The 15427-nt window shown below is 41.2% G+C and overlaps 1 protein-coding gene and 1 long non-coding RNA gene across 2 annotated transcripts in view; both read right to left on the reverse strand.

Moving 5' to 3' along the window:
* Positions 1 to 15427, reverse strand: part of LOC145227619 (uncharacterized) — a 32941-nt gene that overhangs the window by 1216 nt on the left and 16298 nt on the right. The window contains exons 31-41 of the mRNA XM_080092492.1: positions 12079 to 15423; positions 7164 to 7311; positions 6907 to 7070; positions 6648 to 6806; positions 6280 to 6465; positions 4290 to 4360; positions 4059 to 4103; positions 3695 to 3862; positions 3542 to 3613; positions 2450 to 2503; positions 2174 to 2279 (exon numbers count right to left, since the gene is read on the reverse strand). Coding sequence (XP_079948618.1) covers positions 2174 to 2279; positions 2450 to 2503; positions 3542 to 3613; positions 3695 to 3862; positions 4059 to 4103; positions 4290 to 4360; positions 6280 to 6465; positions 6648 to 6806; positions 6907 to 7070; positions 7164 to 7311; positions 12079 to 15423 — 4518 coding nt within the window. The remainder of the gene's footprint in view (positions 1 to 2173; positions 2280 to 2449; positions 2504 to 3541; positions 3614 to 3694; positions 3863 to 4058; positions 4104 to 4289; positions 4361 to 6279; positions 6466 to 6647; positions 6807 to 6906; positions 7071 to 7163; positions 7312 to 12078; positions 15424 to 15427) is intronic.
* Positions 9746 to 10591, reverse strand: LOC145227621 (uncharacterized). Its single transcript, XR_013859938.1, has 2 exons — positions 10393 to 10591; positions 9746 to 10322 (listed from the first exon to the last, which is right to left on the reverse strand). It is a non-coding gene; the product is annotated as an uncharacterized LOC145227621 (long non-coding RNA).

The following is a 15427-nucleotide window of genomic DNA, read 5'->3' on the forward strand; positions in this document are numbered from 1 at the left end:
TGATGCAGTACACTTGACAGGGGCAAATAACACACGCATGTTTGCCCATTGCCTTGCGAACTTGGCATGGCCGACACTTGAGACAGCAGACATACAGCAATCATGATAAGGTGCAAAAGACACCCTTATGTCACAGACCTTGTTGAAACAAACCACATTCCAGTAGGTAGTCAAGTAGCATGACCAACACGGTTAATTGTAGAGGATAAACAAAACGGATTTGCGATGCAATAAGCTAGGGCGCGAAAGTCTGCCTTTTGAATTCGGAAGGAAGGTAAAATCTACTCACTTAAGTTAACTAAAAATTTAATGTATTTTTTTTTCATTTGCAACCCTTGGTGGTGGAATACATCTAAAAACCAAAATGATTTTATGGTTTTTAACATCAGTTAAAATTAATATTATTTGAAGTTACTGGACGATTGTTACTTTGCACAAAAATCGAATACTTAAACTTATAAAATCGTGCTGTCATACAATTATTTCCGTCATATGTTTAAAAAATAGGAGCGCGATCTTTTGTTTTCTAAGGGTCGTTTTATTAGGTTAAGGGGCGGATTTCGGAAATCACTCTGGTCGATTTTAGTTGATCGGATTGCGTAAAGGTTACAAATGTACGCCCTGTTTACCATGTCAACCGTGGCGCAACCCACGACCATGGCAACATGTTATGCCAAATCGTGCAATATTTGAATATGATGTCGCTGATAGATCGTCAGGTTCGCGGCATATGTAACTGTGTATACACACACGACATATCAATTTCAGCCTGGACGTATATGGTGGGGACGAGAAGCAAAATCATCGCCAACGCTTTTCGAACATACCACAAGCGATTTGCTTTGAAGTTTTCTGAACCTATCGCTTGAGGTAACACCGTATCGCTTTTGTGTTTTCCGGGGAGTGAGACATTTTTGTGGCCCGCTTGAACTGGACTGAAAGCGGCACAATTTCAAAAGCCCGAGCGCGGAGCAATCAATCAACAGGAACGACACGGGAGGGTCGACTTAATCTGAAATCAATTCGGCGGCTTGGGACAACAAACGCTAGACGGAATTGAAAGTAAACAGCCAAACTGAAATAAGATGAAGCGGCTTAGAGACGAGTCGAGCTTGTTATGGGTGTAAGATGTCACAGTGGCGGCAAAGTGTGCATGTCAGCCCGGCACGCGCTACACGTCAGAATACAAAGACGGGAGGCCGGCCAATATGCAATGCTTTAAGCACAGTAGTGAGAACAAAATATCAAACACATGGCCGAAATATGCGATCTATTTGACCAATTTGCAGTTTATGTTTTGTTGTTTCTTTTCAGTTTTGAAAGAATACGGTATCGAAATTCCATGTTCAAATTTAGAATATTGACCTTTGATCAATGAAACTGCATACTTATAGCAAATCCCGCATTCCGATATTGCTCTAAATCCCAAAGCCTTCCTTTAGCCCCCTTTTAGCCACAATTTACTGCAACAGGAGATACTATATCCACTAAGCCACGTAGGCTAACGCTTTGAAAAGGCGTATTTTAACGGTGTCAGTAGCTGGTATTGGCGACACAAAGACGCCAGTGTCTTTTTGCATTTGCGGCAGTCGCCACCTTTAAAGTCGTAAAAAGTACATATTAAACCAATGTCATAATATGATTCGCAATTGCTCTCCAAACCGCGCTACTGAGGGCAAATACATTGTCCTGCCACGGCAAATATATATGCTAAACCGTTCTTTACTGGTTTCGTGTACATAAAGCTGCATAGTTTGGGCCCAAGTGTGTTTGATTTAGCTGAGCGGGATTGGAGAGAAGCAAATACAATTTTCTTTGGCAGACTCGTTTCAATTCTGGACTTGCTTATACCGATTAATCTTGTGTATTAGTGGTACCCGCAACTTCGCCAGGTAAGGTCGCTTGACCCATTCGCAAAGAGGACGCACCAAGTACCGATTGATGCCTCCTTCGTCCACCCACGATTACAACTAGCCTTCCAAGATTTAACCGAACTTGGCTATAATGGGGCGGGCATTTGCTAACGATTGTTACGGTAAAATGGAGCGGTGTCTACAAACGATACAATGCTCGGGTGAAGACCGACATAGTTGGATGACAGGCTCAGGCACAAGGACTAGTTTTAAAGTTTGCTATTTGCGTGCTTCAAAATGAAGTTAACTGAAGTTCTCACCGTCAATCATTGCCTGGCAAATTTTGCGCGCAATGATTTCCATTTGCTCCGATGACGCATCACCGTTTCCTGGATCGCCTTTCGCGCCGGGGGGTCCAGGGTAGCCCTAAAACAACAGGTAAGTGTTTGATAACTGGTAGTTAGAACAAATCCAACGTTAAACTTCGTAAGTTTGGGACAGATGTTGTCCATCATAATAATTTCAGTAAAATGGATATGTGACTTTGGTTTTATCTTTATTTTAACTAAAGTTCATTTTTTTAAATATTAACTTACAATATCTCCTTGTCTCCCAGGTGGTCCGGGGGTTCCCCTCGGTCCTACTGGTCCCTATAAAGTTGCAACATGTCAATTTGAACAACGCAGAAAGGCCAGCAAAACACTCTCGTACAGTCAAACGCTGTTTACATTAAACAAAAAGATTAAACAAAAAAATTGTGTGCTTTGCATTCCAGCAAACCCCTAAATGGAACAGTTTCACTCATCAAAGTTCATTGAACATTTAAGTGCGTGAAAAGAGTGGTCGTGTGCATTCAGTTTCCCGTCGGATTATAGGAAACGTGCATCTGCAAATACGGACGCCAATTTGCAAGTAATGGGGTGGCTTCAAAGTAGCTCGTTGGGCGGTGATGGTAAATAAATGTAGTTTCTACAATTCCATTCAATGCTCAGACAATATTGTCCCAGCGTTATTAAGCTGCCGGTTTTTATTGACTCGAAAGAGCACTGCGATCCGATTAAAGCGAGAAGTTCCGACTTCAGTGTAGTTTAAATAAAAAAATGTTATCAAAATCAAAAAGCCTTTTCTAAATGCCACGCGTCCCGTTAATCCCCACGCAAACATGGAATTCCTAAAACTTTAATGCCACTGGGGAGTGAAAATACGTCGAAAACAAAGCAAATAGCAGGACAAATGCCATGTTTTGCTCCGCCTAGAGCAGTGGTTCTTAACCTTTTTTCCTTGCTGCACCCCTTTCAAATCACTAACCAATTTTCGCACCCCCTTTCAAATCACTAAGCAATTTTCACTCCCCCTTCTGTAATTGCTTAAATAGAATAGACCTAACCAACCTTAATGATTCAGCATCCCCGCACCCCCTAGGAACAGTTCTCGCACCCCTTGGGGGTGCGTGCACCCCAGGTTAAGAACCCCTGGCCTAGAGTAAAACGCCGTCGTGTTTAATGTCATTATGTTTCGCGAAGAATTCATGCAAAGTGCACTTGGTGCTGTGACGTGTAAGATGACTTACAACACGTCCGCTTGGTCCCGGGTAACCTCTTGGACCCTCCGCGCCGATCAGGCCCTGGCAATATTATTTTTATTGCGCAAAAATTTATAGTCCAGGTGACATTTACATCCTTGCTCACCTGTACTCCCTGTGGACCGACTGGGCCCTGTTGACCCGGATCACCCTTTTCTCCTTTGCCCCTTGCGATGTCCTAAAACCAGAAAAGACAAAACGTGTGGTTGATATTTGTTTAGCCGGGTTTCGTGAGCATAACGAAGGTCAAGTTTTGTACCGCGACAGCTTGTTTGATAAGAACCTCAATAGTTTCGTCATCAACAAAACCCATCCCCATAAGGTCGTCGCCTCTCGATTGGTGGCCAGGTGGCCCTGGTGGTCCGCGAAGACCTGGAGGTCCTCGCAAACCGACCAGGCCTACAGGCCCAGGTTTTCCGTCTTGACCCTGAACAAATATTTTTATTGCCAGTACATTTTTGGTCATAAAATGTATGTTTATCTCTTTTATAAACTTACAAAAACGAAAACATGCGAAAAATGTTTTACCTGGAACGTAACCGTTTGTTAGGTTGTAAGGGTTAATATAAACGTGTTGTGTAAAGTTTGGCATTATGCGAAGAAAATTAATTAGATAGCCTTACTGGGTTTCCATTTTCTCCACGCGAGCCTTTTTCCCCTTTGCTACCCTGTAAAACATATTTTCTTTGATAAATTACCATCAAGTTATAAATCGTTGCTGCTCTTCGCGAGATATTTTAAACACTCGCACATTCTGATTTCCAGAATACACAACAATTCAGCGGATGTTTTACCAACGTCATCACATGGTTCTCAAGTTACAAAACATCGCATTTCTCAATGTTAACCCTTACCGGAAATCCATTAGCACCGGGCTGACACGAACACTCGGTATTCGCTGGTTTCGGCGTTGCTTTTCGCGGTCCTGAAAAATATGCGAAACACTTGATTCTGTTCCATTACGGGCATCAATGCCGCAGACGCAATAAATCAAGATTGTGTCAATACGCCGGCAGTCATTACAATCTATCAAAGGCGGTGGGTTATCCGCGAGGTTTGCAATTCAGTCGAATTATGATTTATCAAGAGCCCACTTGCTCGCTCGTAAAAAAAACATGAGCAACATTTTGAAATTTTTTGGAAAATTGAAACAAATTTATCTTAAAAATTGGCCAAATTTAGAACATAAGGAAGAGCAAAACAACTATTATCAGCATATGTAATAAATAACCCACAAAATCGCACAATAGCGTGTCAAACCCAGCCTGCGCAAAGCATGCACTGGGGCCAAGATAACAAAGCTTACATCGGTGATTGGCAATCCGGAAACGGTGCAAAAGCAAATTAGAACCGCAAAATACAGGTTGGTGTTACTGGCACAAGATAAATACAAACCACATCCGCGATTTCAAGGTCGCGATATTGGGTAGACTTGACTTGCCAACACATCTCACTTAATATGCACTTGACCAGAATTTACAGAAAAATCGCAATATTGGAGCGGGCAAAGCGGAAGTCATGCGTTATCAAATTCACTTCGCAGTATGATTTTTAAAGTCAGGCTGTTGCGACTTTAAATAACAAAGCTGCAAAGATTTTGCGGTTAGATACGCTCGGAAGTGTTGGCTTAATCGACGTTCAATCAATAGTCAAACGAAATCACCACAAAGCAAAACGGATTTCTCTGTTTTTTCCCATTTTTATGTGGCTGCGGTTCAAGCAACAAAACAGACGATGCAGAATCTAACACTCATGAGTAGATTTTAAAAAAATGAGCAACACTTTTTGACCGATTGATGTTGAAACCAGACATATGAGCAAAAACTGAAACGAAAAATTTGTGCAAAGTAATATTTCAGTACCGGATACGGCTTTCAAAACTAAGAATTGTTACATTTTTAACCTGGAGGTAACAAGGTCACGTCGAGTACTTAACACAAGATGTTAAAACACCTGACACTATGTTTCACCCATAAACGCTTAGGTTTGGGTCACATGGCAAGTCAATTTAGGACCAACATGTTTGAAATGGAAAGTCCGAACTGTTTCGTGACGAACCGCCGCTAAGGATTAAAACTATCCATGCTCGGGCACATGTAAAGTGGGTGGCCAGGATTAGAAACACTTTCCCACATTAGGCAAAGTTTATACTGCTGATAGTCGCCATTTGCGGGCTTTTTGCACAAACTATGTGTGTTTGGAGCAGAGCCAACCTGCGAAGTACGAGGCGCACACCTTTGCTTGTCAACTTGGACCGAATAACGCTGAGTGACTTGTCAAAATGAACGGTTTCGCTGAAATGTTTCACCGTATCAGCTGATGCAAGGTATTTCGTGTTTGCCCGAAATGTGCCTGCTTTGCCAACTGGATGCAAATCAAGCTTATAGTTTGTCAAATCAAACATATAAATCATCAGAGCGGATTCAAAATGCATGGTATCATTTTCAACGCCAAGACAACTATTTTTGAAGTAGTATCAAATACGGTTAACGTGTAAAACGCACAAAACATATAAAATTGCCGACATGCCTGATATTTTCCCACGACCTAAACGATTGAAGCGATCAAGTCACAAAATAGACCTCACACGAGGCAATATTCAACTTAGGAACTTCAAAACTTTGCCGCTTGTCGAAACACGTTTACATTGCATTGCAAGCTGACGTATTTCCTACAAGGTCGCGTGCGCAACTTGAGCATGAACAGACTTCTGAAATAACACGTCTATTTTTTAGGGTACTTGAGTTCCGCAACATACCTTAATAACTCGCATAAAATCCCTTGAAACAGAAGGAATCTCATAGCGTTGGTATGTTTCGCAGACAGAATCGTTTGTGGACTCACCTTTATCAGGAACCGCCTTCTTGCCATTCGCTTCTCGGCACATTCGCCACTTAAGCTTCTTTCTGATGGATTCCAGGCCCGCGTGGCTTTCCACCAGGAAGCTGTTTTTCTTGCTCGGTTGTGACGCAAGGGTTGCCACGGTTGCCTGGCTATCCCCACCAACACCCACCGCAACAACACGAGCTCCTGCCGCAAAAAACATACATTAGTTGGATCAGTGATGTGCAACGTGGTCGAGTGATTTCAAGGAAATTATGAAATTTTCAGGATATGTGTTTCCCATTCCAACTAAATTCAGAAAAAAGCAATTTAAGTTTTAACATTTTACGTCTTTCTTTCAAATTATTACATGCTTGAGTTATGCACACCTGCTTCTTTCAGACTACTTGCGGCGTCTTCGTAACTATCCATAGAATTACCCGTTGTTACAGCTAATACCACGCGACGAGATTTCGCGCGAGTAACGTTGGATCGAAGAACGTATGACGTCACAATGTCCAACGCTCTGCCCAAATATGGTTGACCTCCTGTATGATGTAACCCAGAGTTATGACGTTACATATAATGGGTGTAAATAATACGTTATGTCTGGCGAATGTTTTGTTAAACTTGATGAAATGTGCCTACCTAGTTGTTGCATGAGATCTATGGTAGTCCAGATTGATTGTCTTGATGTATGTTCGCCCAGATCAAGTTCGATGTTTGGTTCGTTGCCGTATTGCACCAGCGACACGCGCGTTTTGTCAGAGTTAAAAAACTTGAATTCACTTTTATCTTCAGGTACGCGAAATCTAACAAATTACATGCACATTTTGGATCCTTGCTCCAAACCGATGGGGTTTTGCCGTTAAATGATTTATTTCAGATTGGTGGTGAAATATTACCGTGCAGCCTCGTCCATTTCGGCAACATCAAATTCCTCGATAAGAAGTTTCATCCAATCACAGAGTAAATCAAAGGCCTCTGGGGTCACTTGACTTGAACCGTCGAATAGGATCACGAGTTCAGCTTTTCCAGAAAGACAAGAAGGATCTTAAAATAAAAAACAAACCATTTTAATTTTTCCATGACACGAATAAACAGTAATTATTAAAAAAAGACATCGTTCTAGGATCCACCATGGCTGTATACCGAGTGCAAATAGTCGGCTTCGGCGGAAACCGGGACTCCTAATCTCGGCTCTCGGATCGCTTCGGCCATCGAGGGTTTTGTGGACAAAACGCAACGCGCCATAAGGCGATTACAACAAGCACTTTGGAGATCAGCCGAATAAAAGAAGTGTTTTCCAACGCGACCTGACGCAATTTCTACAAAAGGTGGCCCAGAACGCCCCGAACACAATAAAACCTGTTTCGGCGAGCCGCAGAGAAGAACGAGGCAGTTGGTTTTTATTATCGCCCGTAAATCACCTTCGAGATTTCCATAACGGGACTGGTAAACAAAAAAATGTAGGTTTAACATTTGTTAACTTCGACATTCCGTGCATACCATATATACTCGAGAAGAAAACGTTAGAAATCTTTCTAATTGCAAGTTAGGTGAAGTTGCGTGAATAAATTTGCTTGAAATCTCTTACATGAAACTCTATGCAAAAGGCTCTGATCAATACAGCCAACACCTGAATTGCCGTACATTGACATCAGTATTTTAGGTTGTTTATTGAAAAAATCATACAAATAAAACCTGCGGGTACATTCCAGACTGTAGCAATTCAAATCCTAAAAGAAACGATTATCACGAAACGTCTTAACTGCCAGTTATGCTGTTGAGGCAAATGAAGTGGTCTGGAAATTAGTAAGCTTACAAAAGGACTACGGTGTAGTGCCACAGTCACTTGAAGTGAACTTTTCTCGCAGAAGTGCGATGTGTTCACCTTCCTTGAGTGATAGAATGATAAACTTGTTTACATTTATGTCATAAAAATACCATCTCACAACGGTCCCAATGAATAGGCCCATGATATTGTACATTATGATGAAATTGAAGAGCATTGTCACACACCTGATACTTTACATCTTTGTTAATTTATTTTAAAAGTATAAAAATATTCTAAAACTTTAGATGAAGCTTTTTTTTTACCCAAAGCGCATTTAGCTGCTTGGCCTATATAGGTATATGATGTTGGACAACTACGTTACTATTACAACTTTACATAACGTCATCGATGTGGTCATCAACGCAAAGAGTGTCACTGATATTTTCAATTTACTGTATGTGGAAATGGCCGGTAATGTTCAAGGCACAACAAGGTTCTATTTAGAACCACAACAAATGCGCCTATTGTGAAAGTAACCCTGGAACCTTTTTGTGGCAAGATAAGTTTTTTTGAGGTTGAAGAACGGAAACACAAGTGTTGACACAAAACAGCGAGTTTTTTGGCACGTCTTTTAGTTTGGCATTACCTCAGTCAAGTTTGCTTCAATATTACAGGCGTTGCCCACCAACTCATTCCCTGCTAGCAAAAGTTAAGCCTGCCTATTGTGGCTCTTTTTCGTTAAATTACGTTCAAAGCATACAAACTACCAACTGTTACAGGTTGTAACGTAATCGCAAATTCCTGGATAAGAATGTCATTTTTTCCTAAATCACCACCAATTCATCAACCGCCAATCGTGGTTCGGGTTGTTTGGAGACGCATTAAAGATATGTCATGGACGAAAGCGAACTTTAAACATGGCCAAGTAAAATGAACTCCAGAGCTTTGGCGTTTTACAACCGTTTCTGATGGGTGATTTGGGGCATAGAAGGGGGCACAACGGGTCGATGCACGCGGAACGATTATTCACCAAACTTCACACATGGATTTGACAGCAACGTGAGACACATGGGCGTCCGCAGGAATTCGACTGTTAGGTTCATGTAACGGAAAACAAGGTTTGTTTTAGTTGGATTGCAACTCGACCGCGCCAGGTCCGATTATCAGAGTAAGTAGCGGACATTGCGGAATTGCTTTGATGTTCAAACTGAGCTAAAGCACCCTGAAGACAGAATTTCTAAAACGGAATAGCCTTGCACACCTGGGCTAGTGTGTGTTGTGAAAATACATTGTCAGTGCTGCACGATAAACAGCTGTTTTAAAGGCTTGCGTCATGTGTGATATCGGTGACGTATACGATATCACCCAGAAGTTACTTGAAATGCAACTGCGATAAACAGCCATGGCCTTGTCCAAATAAGTGCCCTTAGAAGTGACAAAACAACAGCGTGGATGGTTTGTCGTGAAAGGGCAATTTTAGCTGTTGAGCAAATATTGCTTGTATTAAGCACAATCGATTTATTTTGGGTGTAAATACTCGTATGTGGTGCTTTTTCTCCTCTAGCGAGTTGAAGTATGTCTACTGACCAAGCGGTCTTCAAAGTATAACAGTTGACCGAAGAACTAAAATAACTACGAGAAAAAGCAGACGCTAAAGCTACACAAATTTCCTAGAATCAGTTTATGATGGATGTATTGTCTTTATGTTCGTAAAATCAACATCAAAGGGGTCGGTTGTTTTAAAATGAACAAGTCCAACGTTTTTTAAAAAATACAGCAAACGCGGGAGAGGCAATACACGGATATTGAAATTCCACATTTAAGAGAAAGTCCGCTTAGAGTTACAACTATATCCTCAGCGGTTTCAAATGACTGTTACGAGCAAAGCCGTCGAATTCATGACAAAGCAGTGGTGGCCGAGTATAAGCGCCAGAAAAACACAATTTCGCGACCAAACAAAGCGCGCAACATCAACATACAACAAAATCATTGACTCGATCAAAGCAGAAAAATATCTCCACTAGTACCAAAGGGAAAGAAAACTTTCAACTCAACGAGCAACACGCACATTCGCCAGGTAGAAATATCGCCGTGCGATTTAATGTGCAAAAAATGTTTGAAAGTATTTTGGGCAAATACCATTTCATTACTGAAGACAGCGCTTTAACGATGCATTAATTGGAGATCGTCACATCAGAAACAGAACCACAACTAAAATGTTTGCTATCGCGTAAAACAAGCTCCTAAAAAACCCACTGCAGTTGAGTTTCAGCTATACATTGGCGTCCTAAGATTGAATCAGGGAAGTCAAACACCAAGGCACCACTAAATATAGTTGCCAAAACTTCTTATCTTACCACGCATGTTGATTGGGGCGGATGGCATATCTTCGAAATGTCTGCTGACAATATCGTCGTCAACCATTGCTGCCATTTCCATAGTATCCATGGTAAGAAGGTCAGGACTTAATATTTCTGTCACCACACCGCCGGGACCAGCCGACGCCAATGCCACACATGCCAATATTGCCAAAAAAGCACCCAAAATACAATTCATGTTCTACACGCCCCTTTCCGGCCAGCTTTTGCTTTGTCAACAGAAACGACTTCGCAGCTCTACAATAAAAGTAAACTAATCAATGACGATTGCTTATTTTTTCATATTCTAGGCTACGCTAGTTAGATTTTTTGAAATGCTAACTAAACCCTGTGGTCTGCCAATGTCACAGAAGTTACCACAATTGTAAATCTGCCGCACTACCAAGGACTTGATGTACACCCACAGCAAATATACGCCGATGGCTAAATAAATACCCTTATGCCTTGTATCTGCAGACTGCCTCTTTTGTCACTCTGACACAGTCGTGAATCTGTCACAGCCACCCGTATATTCACGTCTGATCATGAGTCCTTCCACACGCCTTACCGCAAAGCTCGTGCTTGGGGCCACCACGTGTGGCATTTTTATCGGCCGCAAAATTGAGGCACAATTCCGGGAGAATAAAAAACGAGCCAATTAGAAACCCACAAACTCAGCGACGATCGCAATATCTAGCACTTCTTTGGCTGCGCATCGTTTTATTTGAACAACGATGTGGTTAAGCGTCTGTTCTTAATCTCACAAGTTGAAATACAATTTTATCCTTAATGTCAGATTTTTGTGACAGACAGAGGAGGGGGCATTAATTCACAAATTTACGTCACAACTACTTTCTGTCGCTGTTCAAGTGGAACACCTGTGAGCTACTACTAACATTTACCATGATCCGCCAATCACTCGGAAATTCAAATGCCAAACACTCGTTAATGTTGAGAACGGTTTGTTCCCTTTTCACATTTAAAGTCCACATTTCAATTGGACAATAAGCAAACAACGACGGACACTTTAGCTCCGTTACACGGCAAACACTTAAAGCCATTGTGCAGCGGGGCTTCGTCTCGGGCCAAGCGAATGCAAATAAAAACTGTCTGACATCCACGTGATGCCTTACATTGGCCACTTTTGTCTGCTCTGCTGTAAAAATGTTCTTCTATGTGAGATGGGTGTGAGGCAAAGCCAAAAAAACGCACCGACACCCAACACAATTTTGTTTCTGGTTTAGCTCGACCTTTTTCCATTTTTACAACCTGGGTGCAATTACGCTTCAAAATGTACGTGTTTATGTGATAACGTAATCCTACGTTCTTCATACTCAAAGCATCCAAATTAATTTATCATTAGGAATGACCGTGTATAATCCTGGCCAATAAAGTTGTAAATATCAAAGTCAGCGTAGATAGGGCAAGTGAATTGAAGCGAGTCATGATACGATAGACATTTTTAAAGTAATTCAAATAGCCCGAATTAAGCCTTTAATAGAATACACTTGCGTGGTTTATGAATCAGTCGAACGCTTCTCAGGCCACGTTACAGTTGCTTTTAATGCTTGTAAATCTGTGCGTTAAAGTATTAGCTTAAAACAAAACGGATATAATCGAAATTAGATTGACATGGACCTAATGAAAACAAACCCAGCTTGTTCAGTAAAATCAAACAACACTTACCCTGAAGGACAACGGCATTTTGCTTCAAGTTCTCTGTCGAAGAAGCATAAAAGTTGGTGGGAACGGTTGTACCCTCTACAACACTGCTGCGATTAAACAGACCTTGAACATTTTCAGACCGACTAGAAAAATTTTTCGACGAAAATAAATCATCATTGTTTTGTGTTTGGTTCACATTTTTTGGTCTGTGAGTATCAATCTGTTGATTGGTTCCTAGATCTGCTGTTCGTAACCCGAGACCACTCTGGTGATCCTCAGAAGATACAGTTTTATTGGCCTTTGGTAAGATAGGATTTCGAACTAAATGCTTTAAATCTGCGTCTTCATCTTTTCCCTTAATCACAATCTTGCCTATTCCGGTATTGGTATTATCTGACCCGTTCCTTGATTCAGGTACTGGGCTTTTCTTTGTCGTTGACAGCTCTGCTTTCTTGATGAGCTCTGTATCCAAGGTCACAGGATTTGGGCTCTTATTTTTTGACTTTGTAACAAAATCATTAACTGAGATTTGCGATACTGGTACAGCAGTTGTTGTTTCTGCAGTTTGATGGTCATTTGATCTTTCTTCATCAGGGTAGATTAAATTTACTTTAGAATGGTGTTCTCGCAGTGCGTTTCTTGGTTCTACCTCGTCTGGGCGGCGGCTTTTATCATTGGGCGCTAACATGTTATTTCCGGTGGCTGGTGGTTTTCCGGCAGATTTATGATCAACTTCAAAATTTGAATTTGTCGATCTGATTGATAATTCTCCATCTCCAACCTCTTCAGCACCTGCGAAGTCATACTGTGTCGGGGAGCTACGTTCTGAAGAAGAGGAAACTGAATTTGCTTTCGTGTTAAAACCGCTTGTTCCTAATTGATTAGTTAAATCGTAACGTGTTGACGCCGTAGTAGGATCTGGGCTATCCAATTTACTTGCTGAAACACTCGTTATTGCATCAAACGCAACACTTTCCGACGAAATGTCGAAATTATCATTTGCTGAATTTTCGGCCATTGCATTTGTCGCCTTCGTGCTTACATCAAACGATTCAGCTAATGTATCACTGTGCCCAGGAATTTTTGGTTTTTCAATTACTTTATCATAAGATTCGATAGAGCTCGCTGGTGTAACGTGTTCATCTCTAAACTCTTTTCCTGTTTGTAGAACATCTTGAACATCAGATTGCGAAAACGTATCAGAAAAAGTAGTCTGTGGTCGCTCAGATGCAACTGAAACTTTAACTTTCATTGTTTGAAATAGTTTTGTGACTAAACCACTGTGTCCCGTGCTACTACCTGCGCCGTTATCAGACTGTTCAGTTGGGTCGACAACATTTGATTTTGGATTGCCAAGTGATGGTATCAGAACTTGATCAAGATCTTCTGACCTGTCGACAGGCTCACTTACGAGACCTGTGGTTGATGTAGAGCTGGGACTTTTGTCGGAATAAACTTTTGGGTTTTGTACATTTTGATAATCATTTGATTGCCCATTGCTGGATACTGGGATTTTTTGGTTAGTTTTCGAACTTGTTGCTTTTTGAGGAGGAGTGATCAATAAATTCTCTTTAGGTCTTGTAAACTTTTCGTTTTTCGATTTATTTGATGGTAAAATCGATTCAACAGACTCTTTGACGCCACCTGGTGGTTTTACTTTTTCAGTCCTGGTGATTGAATGTAGAGGTGGTACTACTAATAAAATCTCATCTAAAGGTCGCTGGATTGAAATATTAGCTGATTTATCGCTAGGTTCAATATGTTTGTTTAATTTTGCTGCAAATGTTGTTTCAGATGGTCTTCTTACGTCATGACTAAAGTCATCTAACGCGGGGCTGGAAATGAAGTTTTTAGTTGACTCATTTAAGATCGGTATAGGGGTAAACTCGCCACCCTTTTCAGTTGGCTGAATGTGACTGGCCTCCGTTGCAGTGATTTGCACATCTTCTGCTTCTAAATCACGGTCCGGTTCAACAAAAGATGTAACCCTTTCGTTTTCTACGTTCCCTGAAGCAATATATGTTGGTGTATCAAGCAAATTAAAATCATCGTGTTCCCCTTTTACGCTAGAAATAGTATTTGGCCGATCAATGTTTATTAACAGCAAAGTTGTTGGTGACGTAACGGTATTTTTATTGACTGGGTCCATGTCAAAGTCAGAATTTGTTGTACCCTCTTGGTATGAAGAAGTTCTTTCTGTATTTTTATCGAAGGATTTAGTGCTGGGACTGGTTGTCATGTCTCTGACAAAACTGTGAGTTTCTGGACTAGACGGTATCACGTTTGCTTTGGTTGGGTTTATTTCTTCATTCAATAATTCATTCGAATCTTCCGAAAATGCGTAAGAATGTTGAGTTGTAGAACGTGCACCACTGTCTGCTTGATCATTCTTAACATCCTGGTTTGCAGAATGAGGATTCGTAGTTTTCGTAGAAACAGCAACTGTGGGTTCACTACTTGTGTCTAAGCTGGGATAACCTACATGTCCATCGGTTGGTGGTTTGTATTCATAAGATTTTCTTTCTATTACAGGTATTTCGGCATTATGAAATAATTTGGTTTGTTCTGTAGATGTTCTATGTGTTTCGCTCTGTGCTGGCTGAGTAACAAGCGTTTTATCAGTTTCTTGACTCTCTTGTGGATTTGGAAGCGTTGGTGGTGCGCTCGAAGTATCACCGACAGAATCGTGGGAAATGTCCAATGAATCCTCATGAAATGGTTTTGTTGTTTCAAAAGACGACAGCATTTCAGTTTGTGCTAGGTTGTCCAATGGGTTTAGTTCCTCATTTTTTAAGTCCGTTGCAAAATTTCCACCTTTACTCCCTGGTTTCGCAATATTTGTCGATTGTGATAAAATCGGAACATGCGTTGTGTCGTCATTATCATTCTGTACACCTTCAGATATGTGTTTACTTGCTTGTCCTGTTTGGTTTGTTTCTTTTCCATTTAACTTCGAACTCTCACTGCTTGATACTAACTTGGTTGGTTGAACTTGTTTATGAGCTTGTGCCAAAATATTTTCCTTTTGACTTGTGTTTTGTGCATTTGCCTTTGGTTCCAATGGCTCTAATCGGCTGCGTTCCTCCACTGTGTTCTCCTTCTGTTGCTGTGTTGGAACACTACTGTGTTTTGCATTGAGATTAACAGGCTTATTTTCCTCAAACCTTTCGCCAATGGGAGCACTTGGTACATCCAACGCTTCAATGCTTTGGGTTTGATGTAAGATGCCACCGTTTGACGAACTGGCGGATTTGTTCTTTCGATTGGTCGTACTGATCATTTCAGATTTGCTTGACAGAATCACGATGCTCGTATTGCCGTTTTTAGTTTTTGCAGCAATACGTGTCCACAAACTTCGTTTGTTTCCTAC

Source organism: Phallusia mammillata, chromosome 5 (genome assembly GCF_965637545.1).
Source record: "Phallusia mammillata chromosome 5, kaPhaMamm4.hap1.1, whole genome shotgun sequence".
Classification (NCBI taxonomy): Eukaryota; Metazoa; Chordata; class Ascidiacea; order Phlebobranchia; family Ascidiidae; genus Phallusia; species Phallusia mammillata.